Source organism: Lipotes vexillifer, unplaced genomic scaffold (assembly GCF_000442215.2).
Source record: "Lipotes vexillifer unplaced genomic scaffold, Lipotes_vexillifer_v1.1 scaffold397, whole genome shotgun sequence".
Classification (NCBI taxonomy): Eukaryota; Metazoa; Chordata; class Mammalia; order Artiodactyla; family Lipotidae; genus Lipotes; species Lipotes vexillifer.
Window position 1 is genome coordinate 3,627,257 of NW_006772681.1, and position 13,977 is coordinate 3,641,233.

At 40.0% G+C, this 13,977-nt stretch overlaps 1 protein-coding gene across 2 annotated transcripts in view; it reads left to right on the forward strand.

The window, feature by feature from the left end:
* The first annotated feature begins 257 nt into the window (after positions 1 to 257).
* The window catches only part of TRPC4AP (transient receptor potential cation channel subfamily C member 4 associated protein), a 77,453-nt gene continuing 63,733 nt past the window's right edge, over positions 258 to 13,977 (forward strand). For both annotated transcript variants that reach the window (XM_007447784.1, XM_007447785.1), the window contains exon 1: positions 258 to 425. In XM_007447784.1, coding sequence (XP_007447846.1) covers positions 258 to 425 — 168 coding nt within the window. The remainder of the gene's footprint in view (positions 426 to 13,977) is intronic.

The window sequence follows — 13,977 nt, forward strand, 5'->3', positions numbered from 1 at the left end:
CGACCTCGGGGGACCTCACTGAAATGCTGGACGGAGGGGCCAGAAGGACAAGTGGCGCAAGAAACGCTCTCTCGCACCTGCCCTCCTGAGAGCAAGACTACATTTCCCAGCAGTCCCCGCGGCGCGCACGGCCCCTGCCACGCGGCTTGCGCCTCCGCCGTCGGCCCACTGGGGGCGCTGCGGCGACCCCTCCGCCGCCCCGTAGGAATCTCCGCGGCCCCGGGGCCGCTTGTTTCCTGTTTGTCGGACGAGGAGACATGGCGGCGGCGCCGGCGGCTGCTGGGTCTGGGGTCGGCCGAGGGCGACGGGCGGCGGCAACTGTGGCGGCTTGGGGCGGATGGGGCGGCCGGCCGCGGCCTGGTAACATTCTGCTGCAGCTGCGGCAGGGCCAGCTGACCGGCCAGGGCCTGGTCCGGGCCGTGCAGGTACGAAGCCGGCCCGGAGGGGCGGGGCGGGGTGGACCGGGCGGGAGCTGGCGGGGGGGCCGGGCAAGAGGCCTTTCCAGGCCGCCACTGTACGGGCCCGACCCCTCTTGGCTGGCCGCGGGGCCTCCCTGTGGGCTGTCGCGACGCTGTCAGCCGCGGCGGGGCAGTGGGCAGCGGCAGGCTAGAGGCTCCGGGTTAGGGACCGAGCAGGGCTGGGCTGCATCGGGCATTGATGGCGTGTACGAGTCTTAGGCCCAGCTCCTAGATCCTCCCTTCCTTGCGCCACGTCTGCACGTCTGGGGGACCCTGGGCGAGTGTGCTGTAGCCTCTACGGGCCGCGAGTTTCTTCCCCGTTACTTGGGCGGTGGGTCATCACTGCAAACCCCAAACGGTTCCCAAGCCATCATAAATGTCATTCTCTCAGAGAGGCCTTTCCTCGACACAACCCTCCCTCTTCAAAAGTGGGTCCCCATTGTTATTCAGTTACAGCCCTGAATTCGTTCCGTCCACATTACTTTCTTAGTCTGTAATTACATATTTCTTTGTTGTCTATCCTTTTTCTCGCGTGTATCCCACGTTAGGCTGAGCTCCAGCGAGTGCAGGGACTGTATCTGGTTTGCCAAAGTAGAGCGTCATGGTAAAGAGCTAGGGCTCTGGAGTCAGGCCTGGATTCAGAACCCTGCCCTCTCTTGCTTGGGCAAGTTACGTTTCTGTGCCTCAGTTTCCTGATTTGTGTAAAAGCGTTAAATGCATTTCTGGTGCACGGTAAAAAGCTGAAGAGTAATCAGTTAATATTAATGCTATTCTTGGTATCTGGCTTATAATAGTGCCCAGTATATGATTAGCATTTTTTTTTGAATGAATGAAGGACACTGTTTTAGGGTAAAGCGGGATGAATAAACCTAGGCTGCTCGCTCTTCTACTCCCCCCACCCCCATGTTCCCAGAACTTACGTTGCAAACACACCTGTAAAGCATTGGCTTAATTTAAGGATAGCTTTTGCATAAAGAAACTTTTTAAGTAAATACAGGAATAGTAATAAAGTGATTGGTGGGAGTGGAGTGGGAATTGGGTAGATGAGGGAGAGAATGAGAGTGAGACTTTTCACAGTATAACTTTATATATGAACTTAATTTTGAACAACTTCAATATTACTCATATGGTTAAAAGGACAGAATATAAGATAAAGACCAGGTGGTCTGTGTTTGTAGAGGGTTACAGATGAAGAAGCAGTTCTGGGTGAACAATATTTTCCTGAACATCAGTTAACCATAGATGAGCAACTTTTTTCCCTTTGCATTCTTCTCTGTCTGCCTTAAGATTCTGGAAATACTTGCTCTATCCTTTAACCCAAAAACCCTTACTGAGCTGGGTATGTAGCAATGGGCAGAAAGGGAACTAACTCACCTTTACTGAGCACATATTTTGGATCAAGCATTGTGCAAGGTATACAGTGTCTTTATTTAATTCTCAGTCTTTTGAATCAAGTGTCGGGTCTCATCTCAACACAGATGAAGAAACTGAGGCTCAGAAAAATTAGGTAATTTGCTACTAAGCACTCGTGTTGATAATCCTCTATGTTCTGAGGGCAATAGGGAGCCACGGAAGTTCTTTAACTTAATGAATGGGGAAATTTAGTACACTTAATTTGTTTCCAGTGCTGGATGACTTGAAATGGGAGGAGACTGAAGAAGCTCACCAGATAGAAGGTGCTGGAGTGTTCTTGAGCCTGGTCTAGTCTGGTTATTGTGGTAATCAGTAGTTGTATACAGACAGGAATGGGAGCTATTTCAGAGGTTGAGATGGATGTACCTTCCCAAAACTATAGTGAAGATAAAGTGGGAAACTTCATCTTTCATATGTGTCCTTTCTTAGTCACTTTCTTTGATCTCTTCCTTGCTACACCCCCACGTTGCAGAATAAATTATATCCTCACAAGTATTTCCATAGCACAGTAAGCATATCCATTATGGCATGTGGTATACTTGGAAAGACCAGATAAAAATTTTCTTTCTTTATGTTGTAAACACATAAAATTTACTTTCTTAATCATTTTTAAGTGTGCAGTCAGTAGTGTCAAGTATTCACATTGTTGTGAAACAGATCTCCAGAATTTTTTCATCTTGCAAATCTGAAACTCAACCCATTAAACAACTGCTTTTTTCCCCTCCCCCAGCCCCTGGTAACCACCATTCTACTACTTTATGTTGCCATGAATTTGATTACTTTAGATACCTCATGAGTGGAATTATACATTGTCTTTTTGTGCCTGGCTTATTTCACTTAGCATAATATCCTCAAGGTTCATCCATGTTGTAGCACGTAACAGGATTTCCTGGGAAAAGACCAAATTTTGAAGTAAGATGGACCTGGATTGAATCCTAGTTCTGTCACTTATAACTAGGTTATATTATTTAACCTCTCTGAACCTCAGTTTCATTATTTCTAAAATGGCTGTAGTAACATCTACCTCATAGGGCTGTTAGGAGGAGTGAAATAACATGTCTAAAAAGCTTGGCCAGTGTGTGGCACATAGTAAATGTTCAGTAAATAGTTGCCATCAGCTCATAGCCATCAGAGTGGGCTTCCTGAGAGACTGTGTCTTATTTTTCTTTGTGTCTGCAGAGCCTGAAACAGTGCCAGTCACTTGATCTTCAGGACTCAGGAAATTGTTTGACTTGAAATACTGTATGTGAGGGCTCTGTCCTCCTCTTCCTCAGTCCTGTCTCTTTGTATATCCCAAACAGTCCCATGGCTTTAAGGAGTTCTGGAGTCAGATTACCTAGGTTTGAGTTCCAGCTCTGGTACATACTTGCTATGTGTCTTTGGACAAGTAGCTTAATCTCTTTATGCCTCAGTTTCTTCATTTTTTTTTTTTTTTTTTTTTTTTTTTTGGTTTCAGTCCCAAAATAAATTTCATAAGCTAACACATTCTGACTCTCCTAACTCGTAAATTCTGAAAGGAGATGAAAGAAGTTCATAAAATCCAAGCAAATCCATGTCTACCTGTAAGGTCCTCTTGTTCTGCTGTTATTGAACTTGTGGTTTTTTCCTCAGGGGATATTTTAATATATGGAGAAGGTGAAACAGTGGCTAGAATATTGGGCAAAATGTAACCATTATTAAGCAACACACGGCAGGCGGACTCCCAACCACTGCGCCACCAGGGAAGCCCTCTTCATTTTTAAAATAGAGATAATCATGGGACCTAACCTGCTAAAGCTGTGGTAAGGACCAAGAGGGTTTATACATATAAAGCACTTAAAATGGTGTCTAAAATATAGTAAGCATGCTATAAAGATTAGCAACTATCGTTTTTAGCAAAACTATATTCTGATAGATCCTAAATCTGTATTTCCATCCTGATTTCTCTCTTTAACTCCAGTTGGATATATCCAGATACTTTCTCAGGATCTCCACCTAGGCATCTAATGGTCACCTCAAATTTAATATGGCAAATACAATTCCTGATTCCTCTTCCACCAAACCTGATCTTCCTCAAGTCCCAAACAGAACTTGAGAGAAGCCTGGGAGAAGACCCCAGCCCACATGATTTAGAATGGGCCTGTCCTACTTGGATTTTAATGTTCCTTATTTTCATCTCTCCCTTTCAGTTTGACCTCTATCAAGGTAATAAAATATGCTGGTATGATACTTTAGCATTTACAGAGCCTGTTCACATTTATCAGCACATTTGATCCCTAAAGCAAATCAGATCTTATAATCCCTTGCTTAAAACCCTCCAATGGCATCCCATTGCAGTTGGAATCAAATCCAGATTCCTTTCCAGGGGTGCACAAGACTCTGCACGATCAGTAGGAATTGAGGGAAAGGGATAGACTAGGCAAAGCAACTCACACAGGTCATGACCCACCACACCTAGAGATTCTACTTCAGTTTGGCAGTCTGGTGACAGGCTAGGTTTTGGCATCCTGTTTTTTTTTTTTTTTTTTTTGCGGCATGTGGGATCTTCCCGGACCAGGGCACGAACCTGCGTCCCCTGCATCGACAGGCGGACTCCAGCCACTGCGCCACCAGGGAAGCCCCTGGCATCCTGTTTCCCAAATTTCCGGTCATTGCGTCCTTCGTGATTTTGGGCATATCTAAATTCTACCTGAGTGTTACTTCATATATAATTTTTTAGATTGACTCCTCTTTTTTTTTTTTTAAATTTCAGTTGGCACAATTGTTTTAACCTTGTTCTGAGCATTAGCATTTGAAACCTAACGGTTCAAGTCAAATACAGTCTTCCTTTGCCTGTCAAGGATGATTTGATATCGAAAACCCTGTAGGTAGGATAAATTCTCATTAATTAAAAATATGAATAATACTTAAACAAAGTTTTTGTATTCGCAAACCATAAAATTCATTCTTATATTAAAACAAATCCCATTAAAGTAGACACAAGCATTCATTGGTTAATGTTTGTTATCAGAATAATATAACAGTGTACTTAATCTTCATTAATTAAAGGTATTTAATCTTCATTATTCTTTAAGAAGGGTATTTACTTGCACTTAATGCATTTTGAGGCATTAAATATCTTGGGACTAAACAAGTAAGATATACATTTTATGTTTATGGAATTTAGCCTTTAATTATTTAAAAAGAAGAACAGTAAAGACAAAAATAAGTCAATGAAAACTGTAAATGTCTGGAAGTGTCACATTCACTAAACAGGTTGACAGCTTAGGCAGCATGATGTAAGAGATTATCACTCCTGTAAACTGTCAAACCACAAGTATTCCGAGAGAAGAAACCCATACAACATCTGCCAGAAGTTCAACTTTGAAGGTGCCTGGATGGTGGCTCTTTTCATCACACTACTCAGCTGTTCACAAGGAAAACAAAATCCAGATGATTATTTTTATCTTATTTATTTATTTATAAATTTATTTATTTTTGGCTGCATTGGGTCTTCGTTGCTGCATGCGGGCTTTCTCTAGTTGTGGCGAGTGGGGGCTACTCTACGTTGTGGTGCGTGGGCTTCTCACTGCGGTGGCTTCTCTTGTTGCCGAGCGCAGGCTCTAGGCACGCGGGCTTCAGTAGTTGTGGCATGCGGGCTCTAGAGCGCAGGTTCAGTAGTCGTGGTGCATGGGCTTAGTTGCTCCGCAGCATGTGGGATCTTCCTGGACCAGGGCTCGAACCCATGTCCCCTGCATTGGCAGGCGGATACTTTTTAAAAAATAATTAATTAATTAATTAATTAATTTTTATTTTTGGCTGTGTTGGGTCTTCGCTGCTGCGCATGGGCTTTCTCTAGTTGCGGCGAGCAGGAGCTACTCTTTTGTTGAGGTGCACAGGCTTCTCATTGCAGTGACTTCTCTTGTTGAGGAGCACGGGCTCTAGGCACACAGGCTTCAGTAGTTGTGGCACACGGGCTCAGTAGTTGTGGCTCACAGGCTCTAGAGTGCAGGCTTCAGTAGTTGTGGCTCACTGGCTTAGTTGTTCCACGGCATGTGGGATCTTCCTGGACCAGGGCTCGAACCCATGTCTCCTGCATTGGCAGGCGGATTCTTAACCACTGCGCCACCAAGGAAGCCCCAGCGGGCAGATTCTTAACCACTGCACCACCAGGGAAGCCCCAGATGTTTATTTTTAAATGAGAGTAAATGCCTTGTGAGACAAACTAGTAGTAGTAAAAGAAATTCCATGTGAAGTTGAATATTTTGAATACAATTTGGAGGATCTCTGGGTATCATGAACCTTGTAACAAATAACAGCAGTGCCCCCAATTTTCACCCCCAAGTTCTACCCTCCCCAGGCAACCACTGCCCACTCTGTAGCTGTTTTCTTTTGTAGAGGAAGAGTGCAGGAAACAGGAAAGCCAGCATTCTAAATAACATGCTTATAAGGCTATTTCTTGACCTTACAGTTTGAGAGATTATCTATTTTCTTCCTCTTGTAGAGATTAGGATTTCATTCACAGCACCCTGTGCCACATATTTGGTCTCCATCATTCTCCTTATGTAGTTGTATCAGTTTTGGCTGTTGGTGTTAAGTATTTACATTATGATGATAGTGATGAGATATAATTGTTTATAGCAGAGCCATATAGTATACAACAATTGTATTTGTTCTGTATAATTTGTTTTTCTTAGAGATAAAAGCTGCCCTTTCTCTCCCTGCTTTTTAAATTGAGACACAAATATAGTAGAATTCACCCTTTCAGTGTATAGTTCTACAAGTCTTGACAAGCACACACAGTTGTGTGGCCACCACTACAGTTAGGATTTAGAAATTCCCTTGTAGTTGTCAACCCCTTCCTCACCGCCCTCCTTTAGCAACTTCTCATCTGTTTTCTATTCTGTTAATGCCATTTTACTATCATTCCATATGTAGCATTTTGAGTCTGGCTTCTTTCACAGTACAATCATCCTTATAAAATTTGCTTTTCTTTTTGTTTACTTACAATTTACTCCCAAATTCTAAAAGTCCTACTTTTTTTTTTTTTTTTTTTTTTTTTTAAGAAATCTTTCTTGGAACCTCTGTTCTCCAGTTTGCACTAGTTATTTGCTAGAACAGCTGTATAGCTGAATTCTTGGGATTTCCCTTCACCAAATTCAGGGCATTTTATTTATTTTTCTCATGTTTTGGATCTCTGTTTTCTGAATCCTGTTTTCCTTTTTCTTGGAGTACATTCTCTAGTAACATCCTAAGAAAGCCTACATGGGAGGTAACTTTTTTTTAAAGCTTGTGTGTCTGAAAATGTCTTTTATACTTGAGTATTTAGTTTAGCTGGGTATAGAATTCTAAGTTGGAAGTTATTTTCCTTTAAAATTTTAATGGCATTATATTATTCCATTGTCTTTAAGTATTTGGTGTAGCTGTTGAGAAGTTCTGTTCTGATTCCCTGTCCTTTGTGCATGACGTATTTTCCCACTCCTCACTCCCTAAGCATTTTTAGGATCATCTCTCTTTCTGGTATTCTGAAATTTAACTATGATATGCATTGATAAAAGTCTTTCTTTTTATTCATTTTGGGTACACTTTGTGTAGATATACATTAAAATATATAACAACTATAATAAAGTCATGTCTATCACCTGACATTAACTAACCCCCTCTGCAACATGATTGCACTAAGTGTTCTCTTAGGATCTTCCTTTTTTTTTTTTTTTTTTTTTTTTCGGCATGTGGGATCTTCCCGGACTGGGGCACAAACCCGTGTCCCCTGCATCGGCAGGGGGACTCTCAACCACTGCGCCACCAGGGAAGCCCAGGATCTTCCTATTTTTGAAAGACATTTTCTTTCCTGTGAAGTTCGCGCTGTGATTGCTTTGGAGAGCTTCATGGTATAGGTGAGCCTTGAGTTGGTTCTGAAGAATGAGTAGAATTTTAACAGTAGCAGAGGTATTTCTGACACTAAGAACACCACTGAGAAAGTCCTCATAACCAGCCATTAGAAGATGGAAGAGAAAGTGAAGTGCTCCTGTGGGACATAGGTGGGAGATAAGTTTAGATATTTGGGAATAGAGTGGGGAGGGTAACTAACATTTATTGAGCGTACACAGTTTGTCATTGTGCAGATACTTGGGGTTTTTTTTTTAAGTTTATTGTTAAATGTTTGACCTACAAAAAGCTGTGATAAGTAATGCCAGTGTGTTACAACAATAAACATGTACCCACGACCAAATTTGAGGAGTTACCAATACATTTAATGCCCCTTTCATGTCAGTCCCTCCCTGCCAGAGGTACTTCTTTTGAGTAGGTAACACATGCACATGTACAAAAGGGTTACAGAGAAAAATAAGTCTCCCTTGCAAACAGCCCATTACCACTTCTACTAGCACGCTCCAGTTCTACTCCCAGAGGCAGCTATGGTTTTGATTTCTTGTGTATCTCTCTATCTAAGCTTAGGAAAGCAAATATGTCTCTATATGTTTGTCCTTACACAAGTGATACTATACACACTGTTGTGTGTCCCGCTTTTTTCCCTTAAAATATATTTTAGAGATCCTTCCATAATCAGTACATACAGATTATTTTGTTTTAGGTGTTTACAAAACATTTTGTGTTGAAATATACAAAAAAATGCACAAAAAATAAAGAACAGCCCAATGCAACTTTCAACATTGCATTTGGTTGTACTAGTTTTCATGCTTTATGTGAATAGAATCAAACTGTGTACTCAGTCTGCCTTCTTTCAGTCAGCATTGTGAAATTCATCCATGATGATGGGTGAAGCTGTAGTTCTTTCATTTTCATTTCTGTATAGTATTCTGTGGTATTAAACCACAGTTAATTCATTGTACTTTTGATGAGTATTTGGGATCTTTCCAGTTTTTGGCTATTGTGAATAATGCTTATGTGAACATTCTTGTACATGTCTCTTGTTGTGTATATGCACAATTTCTTTTGGGTATATACTTAGAAGTAGAATTGCTGGGTTATAGGATATACATAGGTTCAGCATCAGCAGCTGTTGCTGAACAGTTTCCCAAGTGGTTGTATTAATTCACAATCCCACCAGCAGCGTATATGAGTTCCTGTTGTTCCATGTTCTCGCTAACCTATGGTGCTGCCAGTCTTTTTAATTTTAGTCATTCTAGTGTGTGAGCAGTAGAATCTCATTATGGTTTTAGTTTGTGTTTCCCTCATGCCTCATGAAGTTAAGCACCTTTTCAGAAGTTTACTGGCCATTTGGACATTCTCTCTTGTGGATTACCTGTTCAAATCTTTTGCACATTTTTCTGGTGGGGTTTTTCGTTCTTTTTTTTTTTTAAATTGATTTGAAGTTCTTATTTGCTAGATAAGAGCCCTTTGTGGTGATGTTTTGCAGATATCTTCTCTTATTTGGTGGCTTGCCTTTTTAGTCTCTAAAAAGATCTTTTGATGAACAGAAGTGCTTTATTTTAATACGACTCATTGTATAACTATTTTCCTTTATGGTTAGTGCTTTTTGTATTCTATTTAATCTTTGCCTACCCTTCTATTTATCTTCTAGAAACTTTATTGTTTTGCCTTTTCCATTTAAACATGCACTCCACTTGGAATTTATTTTTGGATGTGGTGTGAGCTTTTCAATAGAGAGACCAGGTTGACCTGTTATTTATTGAAAAGTCTTTTTTGTCCATCCAGTGCTCTGTAGTGTTTGTTTTCACATCTGTTTCATGTCTGTTCTGTTTCTCTGGTCTGTCCATTTACCCTTACACTGAAATCACATTGTCCTGTTTTCTGTAACTTTATGTGTGTTGATTTTGGTTATAGAATATTGAATCAGAAGAGTAGCTTCTCCTACTTATCTTCAAGATTTCTTTGGCTCTTCTAGCCCCTTTGCCATTTCCATATACATTTTAGGATGAGCTTGTACATTTTTACAAAAAAAATTTGATTGGTATTGCCTTCAATCTATTCAGTACAACACATTCATTCTCTCTCTCCTGTCCTTACTCCTCTTTTTCTCTGATCTGGTCTCCCTTAATCTCTCTTGGTAATGTCTTATGTATGTAGTTTTCTATATAGTGGTCTTGCATAACTTTTGTTAGATTTATTCCTTGGCATTTGACATGATTTGATGGTATCGTAAATAGTATTTTTTAAATTGAGGCTTCTCACGATAGCTGTAAGATAAAAACAAGATTGATTTTTGTATTGCTTCAGTATTTATATTGTTCCTATATTTTAATACTTTACCTTTAGATTATTTTGGATTGTATATGTTTACAGTAATCTGCGAATATATCTGCAAATGAAGCTTTTATCCTTTCCAATCTTACATCTTTTTTTTTTTTCTTGCCTAAATGTGCTGTTCGGGATGCTCCAGTACAGTGAATTGAATTGGCATGTTCTTGATCTTAAACATTTAACCATTAAGTATGATGTTTGCTGAAGATTTTCTGTAGATATTGTTATTAGTTCACTTCTTTTCTGAGTTTGAGTTTATGATGTTGAATTCTATCAGAATGCTTTTTCTGCATTGAGATGTTCATATAATTGTTTTCCTTCTGTTATTAATGTGAATTACACTGAGTACAATTTTCAAATATTAAACCAAATCTGAATTTCTGATTCAAAATTTCATCCTTTTTAGATTGCTAAATTTGATTCACTAATTTTTTTATTAGGATTTTTATCCTTCTGTGTTCATAAGTGAATGTAGCCTATAATTTTCCTTTCACCAGGTTTTGGTATCAAGTTTATCCTGGCCACTAGTCATAACTTTAGTTGGACCCCACGAATTTTGATCTGTAGTGTTTTCAGTGTCATTTATTTCAGAATATTTTCAAATTTCTACTTGGATTTCTTCTTTGACCTATGCATTTTTTAGAAGAGGTATTTCTTAATTTCCAAACATTAGAGTTTTATAATTATCTTTCTGTTACAGATTTTAGGCTGACTGCACTGCAGTCAGGGAACATAGTCTGTATTTCAGTTCATTTAAATATGTTGAATTTTGCTCTATGGCCTAGCAACTGGTCATTTTGTAAATGTTCTGTGTACTTGCAAAGAATGTGTAGTGAGTAGTTATTAGATGTAGTGTCAATTTCTGCAGTGAAGCCATCTGGGATTTTGATGGGAACTGTAAGGCATCAATATTGAGGGTATTGCCATATTAGAAATATTAAGTCTTCCAATCTTTGAACATGGATGACTTTGCATTTATTTAGGCTTTCTTTATTTCTTTAATTTCTTTCAATGTTGTTTTGTAGTTTCATTGTACAAGTCTTGTATCCCTTTTGTTAAATTTATTTGTATTTTATTCTTTTTGATGATGTTATAAATGGGATTGCTTTCTCTTTTTTTTGAGATTAATTTGTGCTTTTATTTGCCAGTATAAATACAGTAGCTGGCAATTTTTTTAATCTAAAAAGTACATTTTATATCACAGTCCAACACACACACATATATAATATGTATACATATATAAAAGTGAAACAAAATTTTGCCAAAAACGTCTACCCTGCATGTTAATTCTTTTTAAGACTTTTTTTTTTTTAACCAAGGCTGAACTGCCCTGACACATCATAATCACCAAAGTTCCTAGTTCATCTTAGGGTTCACTATAATGAAGTGAATAGTGTTGCACGTTCTATGGGTTTGGACAAAAGTATGGTGACATAAAATCATTATAATGTCATACAAAGTATTTTTACCACTCATAAAAACTTCTGTACTCTGTGTATTCATCTCCCCTCTCCCCCCAAACTGCTGGCAACCATTGATCTTCTTATTGTCTCCATTGTTTTGCCTTTTCCAGAATGACATGTAGTTGGAATCTATTTTTCTTTTTTCCTTGAAGAGAGGGGTTCAAAGCCCTAATGCCTGTAAGACCACTCATGGCCCACCCATGCATGGACTGGACAGGCTCTAGGTGGCAAACTCCCCCGCTAAATACTGTAGATTTCCTTCCAGTACTGAGCCCTGTCCCACTGGTCCTGCCCGGTAGCCACGTAAAAGTGCAGGGGGATACATATTGGGTATTTGTTCATAGGAAGGCCACAAGTTTTGTGCCCCTTGTCACAGTGAACCCAGGTTCCTGTTGGGTGTGTTGTAAACAGACAAGCCATTTCTTCAGACCCCTGATCTGAGCATACCCATGGGATTGCTTTCTTATTTTCACTTTTGGATTCTTCATTGCAGGTGTTTAGAAATTCAGGTGGTTTTTGTATATTGATTTTGTATCCTGCAGTCTTGCTGAACTCATTTATTAGCTCTAATTGTGTGTGTGTGTGTGTTTGTGTGTGTGTGTCTGTGTGTGTGTAGGGGTTCCTTAGTATATTCTGTATGCAAGATGATAGCATCTGTAAATATAGTTTTACAAATTCCTTTTCAATCTGCATGCCCTTATTTCTTTTTCTTGCCTTGTTGCTCTGGCTAGAATCTCTAGTACAGTGTTAAATAGAAGTGGTGAGGGTTAACGTCTGTGTCATTTTCTTGATCATTTTGGGAACTCATTCAGGCTTTCACTTTTTTTAATAGTAAAGTCCATACTTTATTCAGGTATCCCCAATTTTTCTTTTCTTTTTTTTACTTGAAGTATAGTTGATTTACAATATCATATCGTTTCAGGTGTACAGCATAGTGATTCAGTATTTTTATGGATTATACTCCATTTAAAGTTACAATAAAATAATGGCTATATTTCCCTGTGCTGTACAAAATATCCTTGTTGCTTATTTATTTTATACATAGTAGCTTGTATCTCTTATTGTCCCTCCCCTCTTTCCACTGGTAACCACTAGTTTGTTCTCAGTATCTGTGAGTCTGTTTCTGTTTTGTTATATTCATTCGTTTTATTTTTTATTAAAAAAATTTTTTTATTGGAGTATAATTGCTTTGCAGTGTTGTGTTAGTTTCTCCTGTACAGTGAAGTGAATCAGCTATATGTATACATATATCCCCTCCCTCTTGGACCTCCCACCCCCACCCCCGAACCCATCCATCTAGGTCATCAGAGAGCACCGAGCTGAGCTCCCTGTGCTACAGCAGGTTCCCACTAGCTATCTGTTTTACACATGATAGTGTATTTATGTCAAACCTAATCTCCCAATTCATCCTGCCTCCCCCCCGCCATGTCCACATGTCTGTTCTCTCGGTCGGCCTTTCTATTCCTGCCCTGCAAATAGGTCCATCTGTACCATTTTCCTAGATTCCATATATATGTGTTTTACTCTTTCTGATTTACTTCACTCTGTATGACAGACTCTAGGTCCATCCACATCTCTACAAATGACCCAATTTCATTTCTTTTTATGGCTGAGTAACATTCTGTTATATACGTGTACCACATCTTCACCCATTCATCTTTCGATGGACATTTAGGTTGTTTCATGCCCTGGCTAGTGCTGCAGTAAACATTGGGGTACGTGTGTCTTTTTGAATTATGGTTTTCTCAGGGTATATGCCCAGTAGTGGGATTGCTGGGTCATATGGTAGTTCTATTTTTAGTTTTTTAAGGAACTTCCATACTGTTCTCCACAGTGGCTGTATCAATTTACATTCCCACCAACGGTGCAAGAGGATTCCCTTTCTCTGCACCCTCTCCAGCATTTATTGTTTGTAGATTTTTTGATGATGGCCGTTCTGACCAGTGTGAGGTGATACCTCATTGTAGTCTTGATTTGCATTTCTCTAATAGTGATGTTGAGCATCTTTTAATGTGACTCTTGGCCATCTGTATGCCTTCTTTGCTGAAATGTCTATTTAGGTCTTCTGCCCATTTTTTGATTGGGTTGTTTGTTTGTTTTTTGATATTGAGCTGCATGAGCTGTTTGTATATTTTGGAGGTTAATCCTTTGTCTGTTGCTTCGTTTGCAAATATTTTCTCCCATTCTGTGAGTTGTCTTTTCAACTTGTTTATGGTTTCCTTTGCTGTGCAAAAGCTTTTAAGTTTAATTAGGTCCCATTTGCTTATCTTTTTTTTTTTTTTTTGCGGTACACGGGCCTCTCACTGTTGTGGCCTCTCCCCTTGCGGGGGCGGTCGCGCAGGCTCAGCTTCCATGGCTCACGGGCCCAGCCTCTCCGCGGCATGTGGGATCTTCCCGGACCGGGGCACGAACCAGCGTCCCCTGCATCGGCAGGCGGACTCCCAACCACTGCGCCACCAGGG